General features: G+C 38.4%; 1 protein-coding gene across 5 annotated transcripts in view; it reads left to right on the top strand.

The window, feature by feature from the left end:
- Nucleotides 1-17,015, top strand: part of COP1 (COP1 E3 ubiquitin ligase) — a 240,336-nt gene that overhangs the window by 11,663 nt on the left and 211,658 nt on the right. For all 5 annotated transcript variants that reach the window (XM_044004926.1, XM_044004924.1, XM_044004923.1 and 2 more), the window contains exon 2: nucleotides 6,829-6,888. In XM_044004926.1, coding sequence (XP_043860861.1) covers nucleotides 6,829-6,888 — 60 coding nt within the window. The remainder of the gene's footprint in view (nucleotides 1-6,828; nucleotides 6,889-17,015) is intronic.

Below are 17,015 nucleotides of genomic sequence, written 5' to 3'. Positions count from 1 at the left end.
CGGATTTGAACTCAGGTACTCTTGAATCCAGGGCCGGTGCTCTATCCACTGTGTCATCTAGCTGCCTGTTGGCTTATATTTTCAACATAGCATTATAGTATTTGGAGCTGGGAGAAACCTTAAAAATCAGCTAGACATAAGGATTATAAATTTAGAGCTGCAAGGAACCTTTAAAGTCCACTCCCTCTTTTTTACAGATGAAGAAACTGAGGACCAGAGAAGTCAAATGACTTGATTAGGGTTTATGCAAGTAGTAACAAGTCAGAATTCAAACCTAGATTCTCTGACTTCAGATCCAGGGCATTGTTTAATTGACCATTGCTCTGCTTTTAAAATCCATTACTTATCTCTTTGTCTTTTCTTAGGCTGTCTAATATGTCAGGAATGCTCTCACTTTTCACCTTCCCTTATAATCGGGTTCTTCCTCATATGAAAAGCCTTTCCTTGAGTTCTCCGGTTGTTAGCGCCCTCCCCTCCCCTCTTCACCTTCCTTTCTCCTCCACTTTTCCCCAAGCAAGATATTAAGTTCCTATAGAGTAGGGACTGTTTATTTTTTGTCTTTGTATTTTTCACTTGACATATGGTAGTAGATAATCATATGAATTGAATTAGGTGCATTATTGGTAACATAATACTTTAATTTTTTAAGGGTTATCACCCTAAATTCATGGTTTGACTTCAGATAAGATTTGTTCTCCTCTAAAACAACTTGAGAAAGACATTTTCGCTTAAAGAACAAGTAAGCTCTATCTGTTCAGGAATATTCATAATATTATTTCTAAATTTTCTAAAAAGCCTTTTCAAATATGCCAACTTGTTACTGAGAATTCAGTACATGGGAAACATTTTTATGGTGTACTGTGATTATATCTCTTTAGCTTTCATTTCAGTAATGCTTCCAGTGTCTTGCCTGGATATTTCCACCATGACATCCTACCATTGATTCATGTTCAATGTATGATTTTCTATTGCTGACTATAAATATTTACAGTCATAAAATTGACTCATAGGTACAGAATTACTTGAGAATCCTCACTTATTAGTTTATTTCAAAAAGACTTGCTGGCAGCAAGGTGTATCCTATTCTATCTTAAAGTCATATAAGATTCTTTGATAGATACAGCAAAAAAGTTTCATTGGATCTGGCTGACTTTGGTCATTTAAATTGCAGCCTGTCTCATGATATGACTGCTGGAGAAAAAACAATATGATTAGTATCAACCAGTATTGACAAATTGACAAAATCTATTTTTGGACAGAATCAAGATGGATACAAAACAAGCCTGTGTTCTCATTATGTGCTCAAAACTCAAGCTGTACAATTTTGAAATTGGTCTTTGAATTACTTGACCATAGCATTAAAAAAGAGAAGATGACAAGGCAGATTGGAAACAAAGTGTTATTTGATCATGTGTTAGTAAAATTTAGTTCAGCTGCACCTGTTGATCAAATGAGATTTTAGATTTCACAAAAAGAACTTGCAAGTAATGATCAGAGGAGCAGTTTAGAGTGTGTAGTCTAGTACAGTGGTTTTCAGCAGCTCTTTGTCTTTATATCTAATTAAATATTATTTTCTGTTCACATATCTAATAAAGCCAGAATGATGGTTATTTGGCATCTATTGAGAGCTTTAAAAACTTTTTAAAATTAATAAACATTTCTTTTCTTTCTCTCTCCCCACCTTGGGGGGAAAAAAGAGATACCAAACCCTTGTAACAAATCTGAATAGTCAAGCAAAACAGATTCCTGAATTGGCTATAAGCAAAAGTATACCTTCTACATTTTGAGTTTTCTTCTATCAGGTAAATAGCATGCTATCTCATTGGGCCTCTGAAATTCTGATTGGTCATTATATTGATTAGAGTTCTTAAGTCTTTCAAAATTGTCTTTACAGTGAAATTGCTCTTCTCATTCTGCTCTCTTTTCTCTGTTAGTTTATGAAGTTTATGAAAGTTATCCTAGGTTTATCTGAATCCATCTCTTTTGTCCTTTCTTTTTTTTTGAGGGGGGGGGCGGTGCAGTGAGGATTAAGTGACTTGCCCAGGGTCACACAGCTAGTGTCAAGTGTCTGAGGCTGGATTTGAACTCAGGTCTTCCTGAATCCAAGGTTGGTGCTTTATCCACTGCACCACCTAGCTGCCCCCTCTTCCATCCTTGTGTGTGTGTTTTGTGAGGCAATTGGGGTTAAGTGACTTGCCCAGGGTCACACAGCTAGTAAGTGTCAATGTTCTAAGGCCGGATTTGAACTCAGGTACTCCTGACTCCAGGGCCAGTGCTCTATCCACTGCGCCACCTAGATGCCCCCCCCCATCCTTTTTTAATGGTACAATTGTATTCCATTAATCCCATATACCATAATTTGCTTAGCACTTCTCCAATTGAGTACCCCCTTAGTTTCCAACCCTTTGCCCTTATAAAAAGAGTTGCTGTAAATATTTTTGTATTCATTAATTCTTTTCTTCTTTCTCTGATTATTGGAATACAGGCCTAGTTAGTGGTATCTTTGGATCAGAGGATATAGTCTTAATTTAGTGACTTTTGGGGTATAATTCCAAACTGCTTTCCATAATGGTTAGACCAGTTCATGGCTCCATCAATAATCCATTAGTCTTCCTATTTTCTTACAGTCCCTCCAACATTTACCTTTTTTTTGGGCCTATTTGATGGCTACGAGATCGAACCTCAGAATTGCTTTAAATTTGCATTTCTCTAGTTATTAGTGTTTTGGGGAATTTTTCTATGTGGATATTGATTGCTTAGATTTCTCCCCTTGAGAATTGCTGGTTCCTATCCTTTAGCCATCAATTGGTGAATGACTTTTATTTTCATAAATCTGAATCAGTTCATCCTATATATTAGAAATGAGACCTTTTTAAAATATATAAACATGCAGTTTTCAAAGGAAGAAATTTAAGCTATCCATAGCCATTGGAAAAAAATAACTCCAAATAACTTAGAAAATTTAAAATTGTTTATTTTATCTAATGTGATCTTTTGTACTGTTGTTTCATCATAAGCTATTCCCCTCTCCTAGATCTGAAAAGGAATTTCTTCTTTGCTCCTTTAGTTTTTGATGAGGTTACATTATGTTTCTATTTAGAGATTATCTTGGCTTTTTTTTTTTTTTTGGTAGGGCAGTGAGGGTTAAATGACTTGCCCAGGTTCACACAGCTAGCAAGTGTCAAGTGTCTGAGGTCAGATTTGAACTCAGGTCCTCTTGAATCCAAGGCAGTTGCTTTATCTACTGGGCTACCCACCCAGCTGCTGCCCCCTTGGCATTATTTTAAAATAGTGATATAAACCTAACTTCTGCCACACTACTTCCTAGTTTTCTGAGATTTTGTTGCATTGCATAAATTCTTTCCATAGTAGCTCAGATCTATTTGTCAAAAGCAATGGATGTCATCCTGTCCTAAATTTCCGGTTGCAAATAAACAAACAAACAAACAAACAAGCAAATGAATAAACATAGCATGAATGAGTCTCCATTGTTAAACATTCAACATTTTTATTAAATGCGAGCAGAAGAGGTTGTAGGAAGGTTTAGCATAAAACATCCATCACATATAAGCAAGCGAGCTAAAAACAAGTATTAACCCCTATATTAATATCCAGTTATATGCCAAGTACTGTCCTACATGCTGTGGATACAAAATGAGGCAAAAGACATTCCTTGCCCTAAAAGAGTTCACAATGTACTAGGGGAGACAACACACAAAGGTGTGTGTGTGTGTGTGTGTGTGTATATATACATATATATATATATATATATATATATATATATATATATATATATATATATATATATGGATACACACACATACACAAAGCAAGCTATATACTGAATAAGAAATAACTGAGGGAAGATACTGGAATTTAGAGGGGTTGAGAAAGGCTTCTTGTAGAATATAGGATTATAGTCGGGACTTAAAGGATGTATGGGGTATTCAGGGAGGACTAGCTCATCCACTTTTGGTGCTCACCGAAGAAGATGTTGCATGTGTGGCAGATACAGAGAAGCTAAACTAAGTTAAGGGTGATTGACAGACCTCAAACATGTTGGTGAGAAAGGGGAATGTTTAGCCCATGCATGTGAAAACTTTGTGAAGTTTAAAATCTAACTGTGATGTCTAAAAAATCTATTGTGTGGTCGCCTTAAATTAGAAGCTTTAGCACCAGTCTTTGGGCATTAAGCATGTATTAAAGCATACTAGGTATTAGAAAAAAACCCAAAAAACATTTGGAGTTAAGAAAAGGCCTATCTAGCTTAGAGTTCCAGACTGATCTGGTTTTTCTCAAGTCCTCCACCACGAGCCTGCTTCAACCATAAACTCTCATTCTGAGTGTGGAAGCTTTTTATAAGTCTGGAGCAGAGGCGGTCCTTACACACTGCTTCAGGTTGATTGGTTAGTGTCATCCAAATCCATTGGTTCACTGAACTTGAAGGTGGTCTCATGTTGAGTTCAAAGTTCTTAGCTTCTGAGAACAATACCTTCTTAAGGGCTAGCCAGATGTGGTTACAATCTAATTAACTTGAAGTAGACTAATCAGCAAAGTCAATCAGTCTCACTTAATTCAATCAGTTTAGATTAATCTCCAGGTGGGCCTTTGAGTATCTGCCAAATCCCATTATTTTCTCACAACTTCGATGTTGTAATAAGTGCATGCCTGCAGTTTGTTCCAGTAGCCATGAAGGCAACTGAAAGAAGGAGCTTAGAACTTGGTCATACATCAACGATTCCAAGGTTATTCACACTATCTCAGGCCATCTCTAGTTGTCTTGACTTTTGTCTTGCCATTAAACATTGATAACTCTGGAAGAGAGAGTGAGCCTAATGACTTTGTCCAACTATGCTTCACTTAAATCCAATTCACTTGCAAGTCAAGTCATCATCCTGTGATGTTATTGATCCCCTTCCAAAATGAAGGACCAACAACAGCAACATTAAAGGAAACCAGGGAGTCAGTAGTTGGGATGGAAGAGAGAGAGCATTCTAGGCATAGAGGACAGGCAGACTAAATACTGAATGATGGGGCATCTTGATCATGGAACAGCCAGGAGGCCAGTGTTACTGGATTGAAGAATATTTGTCTGAGGAAGCTTATAAAAAAGACTGGAAAGGTAGGAGGCAGTTAGGTTGTGAAAGACTTTGAATGACAAACAGAATTTTGTATTTGATCTTAGGAGCAATAGGGAAAAAGAAGAAGCAACAGGGAGCCACTGAAGTTTATTGAGTGGTGGGGTGACATGGTTGGACCTGCACTTTAGGTAAATGACTTTAGTAGCTCAGTGAAGGATGGATTGGAGTGAGAAGAGACTTTGAGGCAGGTAAGATCCACCAGTAGTCAGTTACAGTAAACCAAGTGTAAGGTGATTAGGGACTGCACTAAAGTGATCGTAGTGTCAGAGGAGAGTAAGAGGTATATTGGAGAGATGATGTCAAGGTAAAATCATTAGGGCTTAGCAAGATATTGGTTATGGGGGGGGTGTAAAAGATAGTAGGGTATTCAGTATGATCTCTAGGTTGTGATCCTGAGGGAATGGGGCGATGGTGTTGTCCTCTACCATAAAAGGGAAAGTGGAAAGTATGTGTGTGTGGGGGGGGGGTGGGGGGGAGAGTTTTTTGGGAAAAGATAGTTTCACCGTACATCTTCACCTCTAAACCTGTCTCCAGAATTTTCTCCCTAATCTCTTCCGAGATTCCTTGAAGTTCCAGCTGAAATCTTACCTTTTATAAGAAGCCTGTCCCAATTCCCTTTTAAATCTAATTCTTCCCCACTATTGCTTATTTCCAATTTATAGTTAGTTGTTTGGAGTTTTTTTCCCCCCAGTGAACTGTGACCTCCTTGAGAGAAGGGCCTGGTTTTTGTCCTTCCTTATATCCCCAGTAGGTAGCATTTTGCCTGACACCTAGTAGGAACTTTGACCAGCTGACTGACAATAACTTTATAAAGATGTACAGATATTATTTTCCTCATTTTACAGGGGAGGAACCAGGCTTAGGGAGGTCAAGATATAAGTAGTGGAAGTAGGATGGGAACCTAGATTTTCTGACTTCAAATCCAGTTCTTTTCTTATCCACTATTCACACTGCTTCTCAAAAAAATAGTTAAAGGAAGGATAGCATATATATTATGGGTGGCATAAGGGTCAAAGAAATAGAATTCAACTAAAATATAATGCTTTTAAAGATTCATAAAGCACTTAATATATCATTTAATCCTAAGGCAACCCTTTGAGGTAGGTATTATTTTTATCTCCATCTTATAGAGGAGGAAACTGATGTTCTATGAGGTTGAGGTTAAGCGATTGCTCATGGGCAGACAGCAAATATTATCCAGCAGAATTGGAACCCAGGTGTCTCTTGATTACCTTTTTATTGCTTTGCCATTAGACCTCACTGGTTTTTTTATTGTCATAATTTTTCATATGGGAAAGGAGAGAGACACACACACATACGCACACAGATACCTGTTTAAGTATGTGAGGTGGGATTTGAGCCCTTCTTTTCTCATTCCTATTTGCAGTACTGCTTCTGGAATACCACACTGCCTCTCAAAACATATACAAAATATTATTTATTTTATTATAACACAGAAAGGATTTCAAGGTTTTATTCTGCTTTGGGGTCAGCATCATGAACATCAGTTATAATTATAGTGGTGAACTTTGGAAGTTGAAGTTAATTAAAATTGGTAAGAATCCTGAAAATTGTGCTTTTTGTTATTTTTCTGGTATTGTCACTGATTCCTCTTTAAAATTGTGCTGTTTTGTGCTTGCTTTAAAAAAAAACACTTTGTAATGTTAATTTTTTTGCTTTCTTTTAGCCCCATTTGTTTTGATATGATTGAAGAAGCATATATGACGAAGTGTGGCCACAGTTTCTGGTAAGATACTTTTGTTTGAGATAGTTTTAGGGAATTCTAACTAAATTCATTCATTTTTCTCAACTTACGCATTGTTTACATTTCAGCAATTTCAAAGAAAGGTAGAAGTCTAATTAAGTGAGTAGTCTCTCTGAAATAACTAGATTTACCATAACCCTGTAGATTGATTTTAAAAAGTTCCTGTTATATCTTTCTCCTCAATGTAGTGAGTATAGATATCTTGAATATAAGTGCTGGTATTTAATTTTTATTGACATTTAGTGCTTTCAGAATACCTTTTTTATTTTTGGCTGAGTTATTTCTATCAACCTGAACTTTTTACTTTGGAGTTTTTAACCTTTTGTTTCTGTTTTGGATTATTTAAATGAATTTTAATTTTATGCAGATTTAACTTAATTTTGAAAATAGCACTTCCAAATTATTTGTTTCCATAGCAGTATAGGTTGGGATTGTAAATTTCAAGTTGGTAGGATGATAAACTGAAAACTTAAAAGTATTCAAGATGGGAGGTAGGGGAAAGGGAAGAAGCATTTATTTAGTGTCTTCTGTGTACCAGACTCTGTGCTGTGTGCTTTACAAATATTATCTTATTTGATCTTGACCACAACCTTGGGAAGTAGGTGCTGTTATCTCCAAGGCAAACATTAACCTGAGACCAAATTTGAACTCATTTTCCTGATTCAGTGCTTTATCTGCTGTGCCACCTTTTAAACTATAATCAATAAGCAATTAGTAAGCCCTAACTGTGTCAAACACTTGTAGTAGGTACTGGTTATTCTGAAACAAAAAATGACAATCTCTACTTGCCAGGGGCTTAAATTCTAATTTGGGAGGCAACAAGTATATACTAATATATACAGGATTGATATACAGAAAATAATACAAATAAATACAAAGTAGTTATTCAAGGCATTTTGGGAGATAAGGAAAGGCTTATTGTAGAAATTTCCTCTGGATGGGAGGGACTGATTGAAGTGGAAATGAAGAGGGAGTGTATTCCAGGAACTGAATTGTGGATGCAAATACCCAGAGTTTGGCAATTGAGGACCCCACCAAAGGCTGGTTTGCTATATATGGAGTGGGGGAGGTGGGGAATTTAGCCTTTTGTGGCTGAGAAGATGGGTTAAGTACAGGTTAAAGGGTTATAAAAGTGAAACAAGAATTTCTAGTTTATCCTAAAGGTAATTAGAATCTACTGGAGTTTATCAAATAATAGAGTGATAAAATTGGTTCTGTATTTAAGGAAAGTCATTTTGGCATTAATGTATAGGTTGATCTGAAATGGGGAAACATGAGATAGGTAGATCAATTAGGAGATTGTTGCAATTATATGGATGAGTGGTGCTGAGGACTGTGATAGCTGTGTGAGCAGAGTTCAGATACAGGAAATATTATAGAGGAAGAAATGGCAAGATTTGGCAAGTGCTTGATTATGGGAAGTGAGTGAGTGAGTTAGGAGTTAATGTCAAGATTACAGCCCTGGTGGCAAAGAATTAGAGATTGAGGGCATGCCCAACAATTGGGAAATGGCTAAACAAGTTGTGGTATATGAAATGGAATATTATTGTGTTGTAGGAAACGATAAGCAGGCAGATTTCAGAAAAACCTGGAAAGACTTATCATCCTCTTCTCAATAATTCTCAGGAACTTAGCAGTGAGGTGACAAAGGCTTTATTTTCTTCTCATGAGAAGGAGGCACCCTAGTGTGCAGCTATTGGGTGCCCTGAAACGGGGCCCGCAGGCCCTGTTTTATACCCTAGTCCCTAACAAGAATGGACCGTCCCCTTTTTCATCACTGGTCAGGGTTACAATCTACGCGCAAAAACTAGCTAATCAGAACACAGTATTCCCACCCCTCTTCCTTGTATGGGCATAACTCAGGAGTGGACCTTATACTTCCTTATATGGACAGAACTCTGGAGAGGACCTAATTGAGACCAGGGCTCCTTGAACCATGTGACCTTGCTAACCTGAGGGGGAGGAGGGGATCTGAGACCTTTGTCCTACAAACAGGTCAGGGGGAGTATGACTGACTGTTATATCCACATTGAGAGGAGACAACTACCCATTTCTCACACTCTCCACATACTGAAAAAAGAACTGTGAAGTCTGAATGTGATGTGGGATGGGTTTAATTGATCAGATTGAGTGTGAGTTGTCCCAAAGAATTACAGTGACTCAGTTTCCCAAGTTTTATTGCAATACTGTGAGTGACCATGGGAAGAGAACCAAGGAGGTGTCTCTTGAATTGGGAAAGGAAAGACAGTTATATTTATAGTATGGATAAACTGATTATCAGTCTCATTATAATAATCTCCACCTTAGGGAGGTACAGGGGACAGCCCATCCGAATTTGGAGTTCCTAGGGTCCTAAGCCAACCCCCAGGCGGATACCTTTTTTCATGGAGGTGTTTTTGGGGTTTACATGTCATAAGATGAATCTGGGGACAAACTTGGCCTTTTCTGCACATTACCTCAACTTTGCCAAGGTCAGAGTGTCCTTATGTTTTTCATTCCCAGGCCTAGTTTCTGGGTATTAATATTTATCAATTAGGATTTCTATAATCTGTCTGTTTTTGTTGTAGTTAGGGTCTCTGTGTCCTGCCTCTTTATGTTCTTATTATGAGTGGTGATTAATGTGGGTAACAAGAACCTAGGCCCTGACTTGTATTAATGAAGGCCCAAGTCTTAAGTTATCCATTAATCCCTTTCAAAGCTGGGGGTCTGTAAATTATAGCCTCTCTTGGAACTCAGGTCCAAATTAGAGCTCGGGTCTTAGGTTTTTTTGTTAACCCCCTTTTTTACCTCCTACATCAAATGCAGATTGAAGCTGTTAACCTGGAAATTAAGGAAACAATAAATATAGGAGAAATACGTTCTTTAATTGGGTCAGAGGAACTATTAGACCTTTTTCTTTTTCTTTCTTTTTTTTTTTTTTTGTGGGGCAATGGGGGTTAAGTGACTTGCCCAGGGTCACACAGCTAGTAAGTGTCTGAGGCCGGATTTGAACTCAGGCCCTCCTGAATCCAGGGCTGGTGCTTTATCTACTGCACCACCTATTAGACCTTTTTCTGAGGGACAAAATGTCCTATCAGAAATCCTATTTTCCTCCTTAGGGAGGAGGGTTCAGATTCAGATTCTTGCTTATTCAAAATGCCATTGAAAAAGGAGAAAGATAAAAGCAAAGTCCTACTCAGGGCCTTTAGCTTTTGGACTGGCAGAATCAAGACTAAACTCAAAAAGGAGTGACCCCACTGAGGCCATCAGTGTTGTGGGTCAGACTTGAATTCTTCTAGCACTTGTAATCATGTGGTACATGATTTAAAAACAAAACCTGGCAGCCGTCCTTTCCAGGACCTGTTGGAGTGGCCACACATGGTCCTGCAGCCATCCCCTTTTGGGGGGACCTGTCAGAACAGACCTATTACAAAGTCATCCATGGACATAACCAGACCCCCGACCAAAGAGCTTTTTAGAAACTCAAGTGAAAAGGATGCGAGTTCTGAATTTGAGAGACCCTTACCCAGGCCAGGCCTCTGAATTTGAGTCCAGATTGGAACACAAAAGATTCCTGCAGGCACCGAGCATCCAGAGGTCAAAAAACGGTGGCTGGCTGGACAAAGAGTCTTCAAATCCCAGATGAGCCCCCATATGTTAACCTGGAAATTAAGGAAAACACTCAATATAGGAGAAATAAGTTCTTTAATGGTGGGGGGTGGGGGTGGGCAGAGGAACTATAGCTCGCGTATTGCAAAGCTCAGAAGCTAGGAATACCCAAAGATGGGAACCCAGGACAGGGTTTTTATGAGGTAACAGAACAGAGGGAGCTATGAAACTGTCCTTGGGAAAATTAAGTTTCTCACAGACAGAAACTATTTAATGTAAATGAACCTTTTTATATAATAACCTAAAATCCAGGAAGTAAGCTTGGGAATCTTTGGGAGGGGATAGTTTGGAGGAGATCCATAAGCAATCAAGAGTCTGGAAATGACAAAGATTGGTCAGCCCCAGGCAATTCATATGTCTGAGAAAAGGGGACTGGGTGGGGAATCAGTTCTCAGTAAATTTTGTAGTTCTCAAAGCATACTATTTTCACTTTTGTTGTGTGTGTTTTCCTCTTCTGACTCTTACAACTTGACTAATGTGGAAATGTTTAACATGATAATAGTATATAACCTATATATCAGATTGCTAGCTGGCCTTGGGAGGGGGGGAGGGAAGGGAAGGTGGGAGAAAAAATTAGAAGGCAATTTTACAAAAGTGAATGTTGAAAACTATCTTTACATGCAATTTGAAAAAAAATAAAGGTCTGGTAAAATGAAAAAAAAAATTACAGCCCTGGAAGCCTAGAATAAGTATGGTTCCTTTGACAGAAATAGGGAAGTTTGGAACAGGAGTAGATTTGGGAGTGGGAGAAAGATGAGTTCTATTTTGGACATGCTGAGTTTTAGATGATTTCATACTAGCACATCCAGTGTGAAATCTTCAATAGGCAATTCAGTAGCTTAGGGATATTGCTGAGATGAGAATTTAATCATGGTTATTAATGAAATTTCCAAGATAAAGTATATAGAGAGAAGAAAGTAGGGCCTTGGGGAACACCTACATTTGATGACGAGGGGCACAAGATGTCATCCAGAAAAGAAGACTGAGGAGTAGTCAGGCAGGTGAGATGAGAATCTCCCCCAAGTCTACCCCCCCACCTCTACCCTGCCCCTTTCTGCAGATGGTACTGTTGGGAAAACCCAGAAACAAGAAAGTGTCTAGGAGCAGAGTCAAATGAAACATGTAGAAATTAAGTAAGATCAAGACTAAGTAAAGACCATCAAATTTACCATTTTAGAGATTATTTATAACTTTGGAGGAAGCCAGATATGAAAGGGTTGAGTGAATAAGAGAGAGGAAATGGAGGCAGCAGCTCTTTCTAAGAATTTGAGAAGAGGACTGATATTGGGTAATATCTTGAGAATATGCTAGGGTCTAGTGGAGAGTTTTTTCCCCCCTCTAAGGTTAAAGGAGATGAGTATGTTTAAAGTACTGTGCAAGGAAACAGTACATATGAAGAGGTAGAAGATATAAGTGGGGAAAGAGGAGGAGGATAGGAAGAAAACTGGTAGAGAGATGGAGAGGTAGAACGAGAGGGAGAGGGGAAAGAAACAGAAATTGTGATTGTAATCAATCTTGTAGGCAGAAATGGGATCAGAGGCACAGGTAGTAGAATTGAGGTACCTCCTTTTCAGAGACAATGGAAAGGAGAGAGTAATGAAGACAGGGTGCTTAAGTTGAATGGCTTCAACTTTCTCTATTAGAAAACAGTCTTTGGCGTAAGATATATTGCAAAATAGAAGTACATAATTATTTTTAGTTTATATGATAATCTGGTTTACTAATTTGTTGCAATGTTGTATTTGTTTACCTTGCTTCTGCCACTTTTTAGATTATATTTCTTAAAGAACATATGAAATGTGTAAAATACTTTCCAAACTTTAAAGCATTTAAAATTGTAGCCATTATTATTAATATCAATATTACTATTACAATTGTTAAAAGGCAATTGATGCCATATGTTTTAACTTTTTTTTTTTTTTTTTTGTGAGGCAATTGGGGTTAACTGACTTGCCCAGGGTCACACAGCTAGTAAGTGTCAAGTGTCTGAAGCTGTATTTGAACTTAGGTACTCCTGAATCCAGGGCCGGTCCTCTATCCACTGCACCATCTAGCTGCCCCTGTTTTAACTTAATTTAACAAATATTTATTCTGTTTCTTTTTGGTGTAAGGTGCTATGATAGGTTCTGGATTATACAAAGATGCAAAATAATATGAATTCCTCCCTTAAGGAGTTTGAATGAATGAATGAATGAATGATCACTTATTTTATGTACTTATGTCAGAAACTGTGCTAAGCACTAATGATACAGATATAAAAATGAGACAATCCTTGTTTTCAGGGAGCTTATATTCAAATAGGAGCAGGTAATATTGTAAAGTGATTAGCACAGTGCTTGACAAATAGTAAGTCCCATATAAATGTTAGTTGTTGTTGCTGTTATATTACTCCTGTTACATATAGGGTAGTATGATAGTCAGAGAAAGTGTTATGGTCAGATTAAACAATGGGGATTGTGAATGAAAAAATGGAACAGTTGATATGGCATTTGTAGAAAGTTGTAATGTTGAATTACTACTAATACTAATACCAGAGGAAGAAGTAGAAAGTGTGGGGTTGGAGGAGAGCCATAAGATGGCTGAGGTGAAATATAGTAAGGTCTGGGGCTGATTAGTAGGTAAGGTGGGTTCTTGCCAATCAGGATGGTGTAGCCCCAGGGTAGAAGTGCCATTCCTAGTGACTTAGCTCTCCCAGACCATTGATATGGTGGGAAATGGGGTACGGGTTGGGGTTGGGGTTCTTGGGAATTCCTCTTTAAAGAATTACACCCTCTTGCACACAAAACGTAGTTAGAATAAGGTGATAGTTTATTTAGGAGCAAGGGAAGGTAAGGGTGGGGGGAGGGAAACCATGAAAGAAATCCTTAGACATTTCATGGGGAGATTTGGCATAAAGCACATGGCTCAGAGGTACCAAATCTCCTCGAACAGGAGACTGGAAGGTACTTTTATAGAGGCCTGATGGGGGTGGACCATCTGCCTGTGGAAAGTTCCTTTAGTGAAGGTGGACCATCCCCCACTGATGGTAGCTGGGGGAATTGGGTGAGGAGTGGAGGACCATCCCCCACTGGTAGTGACTAGAGGAATTGGGTGAAGGGTGGCTACGGATCCCTCTTCAGGACACAAAGGCCGCAGCCACACCCAAATTTATCTCCCCAGGGTAAGGGAGACCAGAATGAAGGGTAGGATTCCGAAGCTAGCTCAGTCCGATTTGGTTCAGCTTATCTCTCTAGGCGTTATCTGTCCTCTGGTTTAGTTTCTCAAGGAGAAGATTCCTTGGTGTGCCCCAGAGAACTTCTGGGGTGCTCTGCGCCCCATGACACCATGATAGCCTAAGGGAGAAACAAAAATCTGAAATGTATCTGTAGAGATTTCTAGTAAGAATAAAGAGATCTGGATACTAGAATCCATATCTCTAATAATAATTTAGAATCATAGATGTAAAGTTGCAAGGACCTCAGAGGCTACCTAGTTCCATCCCCTCAATATACAAGTGAGTAAACTGAGAGCCAGGAATGGTAAGCATCTTATCCATGCTCATACAGATACTAAGCATCACAGTTAGTTTTTGGAACCTAATTCCTTTGATTTCAGAATTAGTGCTACTTCCCCTAGACACTTTACTTCCTGCAACCTTAGGGGCTAAAAAAGGGGAACTTTTAAAGCTCAGTGCCTGGCACATTGACAGCAGAAGTTGGAGAAGAAAGGCATAGTAGGGCACTTCAACATACATATTCATACTCCCTCAAATATTTGACTTCCCAGCCCTTGAATTTACTCATTTCTCACTACCTACTTCTCCATGTTACCACAACTATACACAATCATATCCTTGATCTTTTCATAACCCATCAATACACCACTTCCATGTTTCCTGAACTTTGAAATTCCCTTATTTGATTACAGTCTATTGTCATTGTACCTCACTCTCAGCTTTACACCCCCATACCCTATTCTTTGTCCTCATTATGCCCTCCAGTCTCTCACCCCCTCAGTTCTTTGCCAGACTTTCACTCCTTTTCTCCTCCTTTCCTCATCTTGACCCCTTGGTGAACCAGCTCCACTTTACACTGTTATTTTCTCTGGAGACCTTTGTTGCTGATCTCTTCCTGTCAAACCCCAACCTTGGATTTTTCCCACCATCTGCTGCCTTTGCTCCTTTGCACGTTCTGTTGAACAAAGCTTGAGAAAATCACCAAATGGCTGATTATCCACTACAGATTTGTTACGTAATCTCAACTGTGAGCCCTCACTATAGCAAGGCAATCTTTTTACATCTTAATTGAATTATTCTCCCACTCATGGTGACTTTTCCAGACTTTTTTGTTGTTCTTCAGACTTTGCATTGACTCCCCCTACATTCATTATCTCAACTGCTTGACTTAACATTTCACTGAAAAAATTGAGTCCATTAACAGAGTTCTCCTTCCTTCCTCATCTCACTTTACTCAAATACTGTTTGCCACTATCTTCTCCTTCACATATCTCACATAGAGACTACTCTTCTTAGGTCTTACTTTCTTCATTTGTCAAATTAGAAGGCTGTGACCAAGTAATTGCAGTGATTTCTTCTAGTTCTTAGATTTGTAATATACCTATAATTAAAAAACAATAAAATAACTTTGGAATGGTGGGTGAGTGGCATGAATATTATTTGAGAATAAGAAAAAATGTAGAATTTCAAAGTGACCTTGTAACAGTTGCTAACAACTTTTGATCTTTTTGCCATAAAGTTTAAAGCTGATCAAAGAGCTGATAGCCATGGGTCTTTGACATTATTTGGGGGGAAGAATATTTTGAAAATTGATGAAGATGCTATATCTGAGCAGTAGATGGGGACTGGAGAGATTTTGTACTAGATGATTCTATTCTATTTTCATCCGAGGAGATTTTTATACCAATTCTTGGTTTCTTCTGTACGTAAATTTGATTAGGGTTTTTGTTGTTGTTTGTTTGTTTGTTTGTTTCATTCTTTCCTCCTTTCCTTTCCAGAAGGAAGTGAAAAGATTGAATCTAGTAGGTTTTGAGGGAAATGCATGTTTTTTGTTTGGAGTTCTTTTTTTTTTTTGTGAGGCAATGAGGGTTAAGTGAATTGCCCAGGGTCACACAGCCAATGTCAAGTGTCTGAGGTCGAATTTGAACTCAGGTCCTCCTGAATCCAGGGCCTTTATCCACTGCGCCACTTAGCTGCCCTGTTTGGGGGTTTTTTTTTAGGGGAGAGAGGTGGAAGACATTATAAAATATAAATATCCGTTATTTGGGTATAGAATAAAATAAGTGTCTCTTTAAGCTTCATTGCTTTATAACATTGCTTCTTTACCTTCTGTCTTCAAGCCAGTTTGTTGCCAAGTCTTACTAATTGTACTTCCCCAGCATTTTAGGCTTCTGTCATTTTTTTTTTTTTGCTCGAATAACTGCCATCCTAATTCAAGTCCTCATCTCCTCTCAGCTGTTAACTTTATAATACAATGGCTTTCTCATTGGTCTCCCTGCTTCTGGTTCCCCTGTCCAATCTATTCTTCACCCAGCTACCAAAATAATTTTCCTAAGGTACAGGTCTGACCATGACACATTCTTGCTCAAGAATGTTCAGTGTTTCTCTTATGTGTTGGTTGACATACAAACTCATCAGCATGACATTAAGGCCTTTTTCATATTCTGATTCCAGCCCCTTTCCTCTGTCTAGATTGACTTCATATTAATTCTTTTATATTTTTTATGTTTTAGCTTAGGTGGGCTGTTTTATGTTATGGATTTGTCAATTGCTCTCCTATCTCTTAGCCTTTGCATCTCTTATTATCCACACCTGGGTACCTGGAATGCATTCCTTCCTTGGCTCTACCTCGGAATTCTTAGCTTAGGATTATTGATTTAGAGAAGATCTTCACATGTCTTATCTGGTTCAACCCCCACCTTTTGCCTCCTGCTTAAAAGTTTTCCATTACTCTGTGGTTCTTAGTGTGCTTATCTTTTAAAAATTATGGTTATTTACTTATCTGCTTCTATGTCATAATCCCCATTAGGATGTAAGGTAAGGTCTTTGAGGGCAGGACTGTTTTTCAATTTTGTCTTTGGACCCTGATATCCTAGCAGTTTGCCTGGCACATGGCAGGTTCTTAACAATATCTGGTGTGAATTAGACTTCATTTTTGTTTATGAGAAAACTTTTTAAAAGTTTGGTTAGTCATAATTCTAATTTAATAACCTTAGAGCTACATGAAAGTGTGCTTTATTTTTTTTTTAGAACTGGAAGGGTCCTTAGAGATCCCTAGACCAACCTCCTAGGATCATAGATCTAGAGCTGGAAGGAACCTTGGAGGCCATCTAGTACAAGCCTCTTAGTTTAAAATGGAGGAAACTGAGCCCCAGGGAAGTTCAGTGAGTTGCCAAAGGTTACACATATGAAATGGCAGAGCTGGGATTTAAACCTGGGCCTTCTACCTTGAAATTCATCACTTTTT

Source organism: Dromiciops gliroides, chromosome 4, assembly GCF_019393635.1.
Source record: "Dromiciops gliroides isolate mDroGli1 chromosome 4, mDroGli1.pri, whole genome shotgun sequence".
NCBI lineage: Eukaryota > Metazoa > Chordata > Mammalia > Microbiotheria > Microbiotheriidae > Dromiciops > Dromiciops gliroides.
The sequence above is the reverse complement of the archived record's forward strand: the minus strand, read 5'-3'. Positions and strand labels throughout refer to the sequence as shown.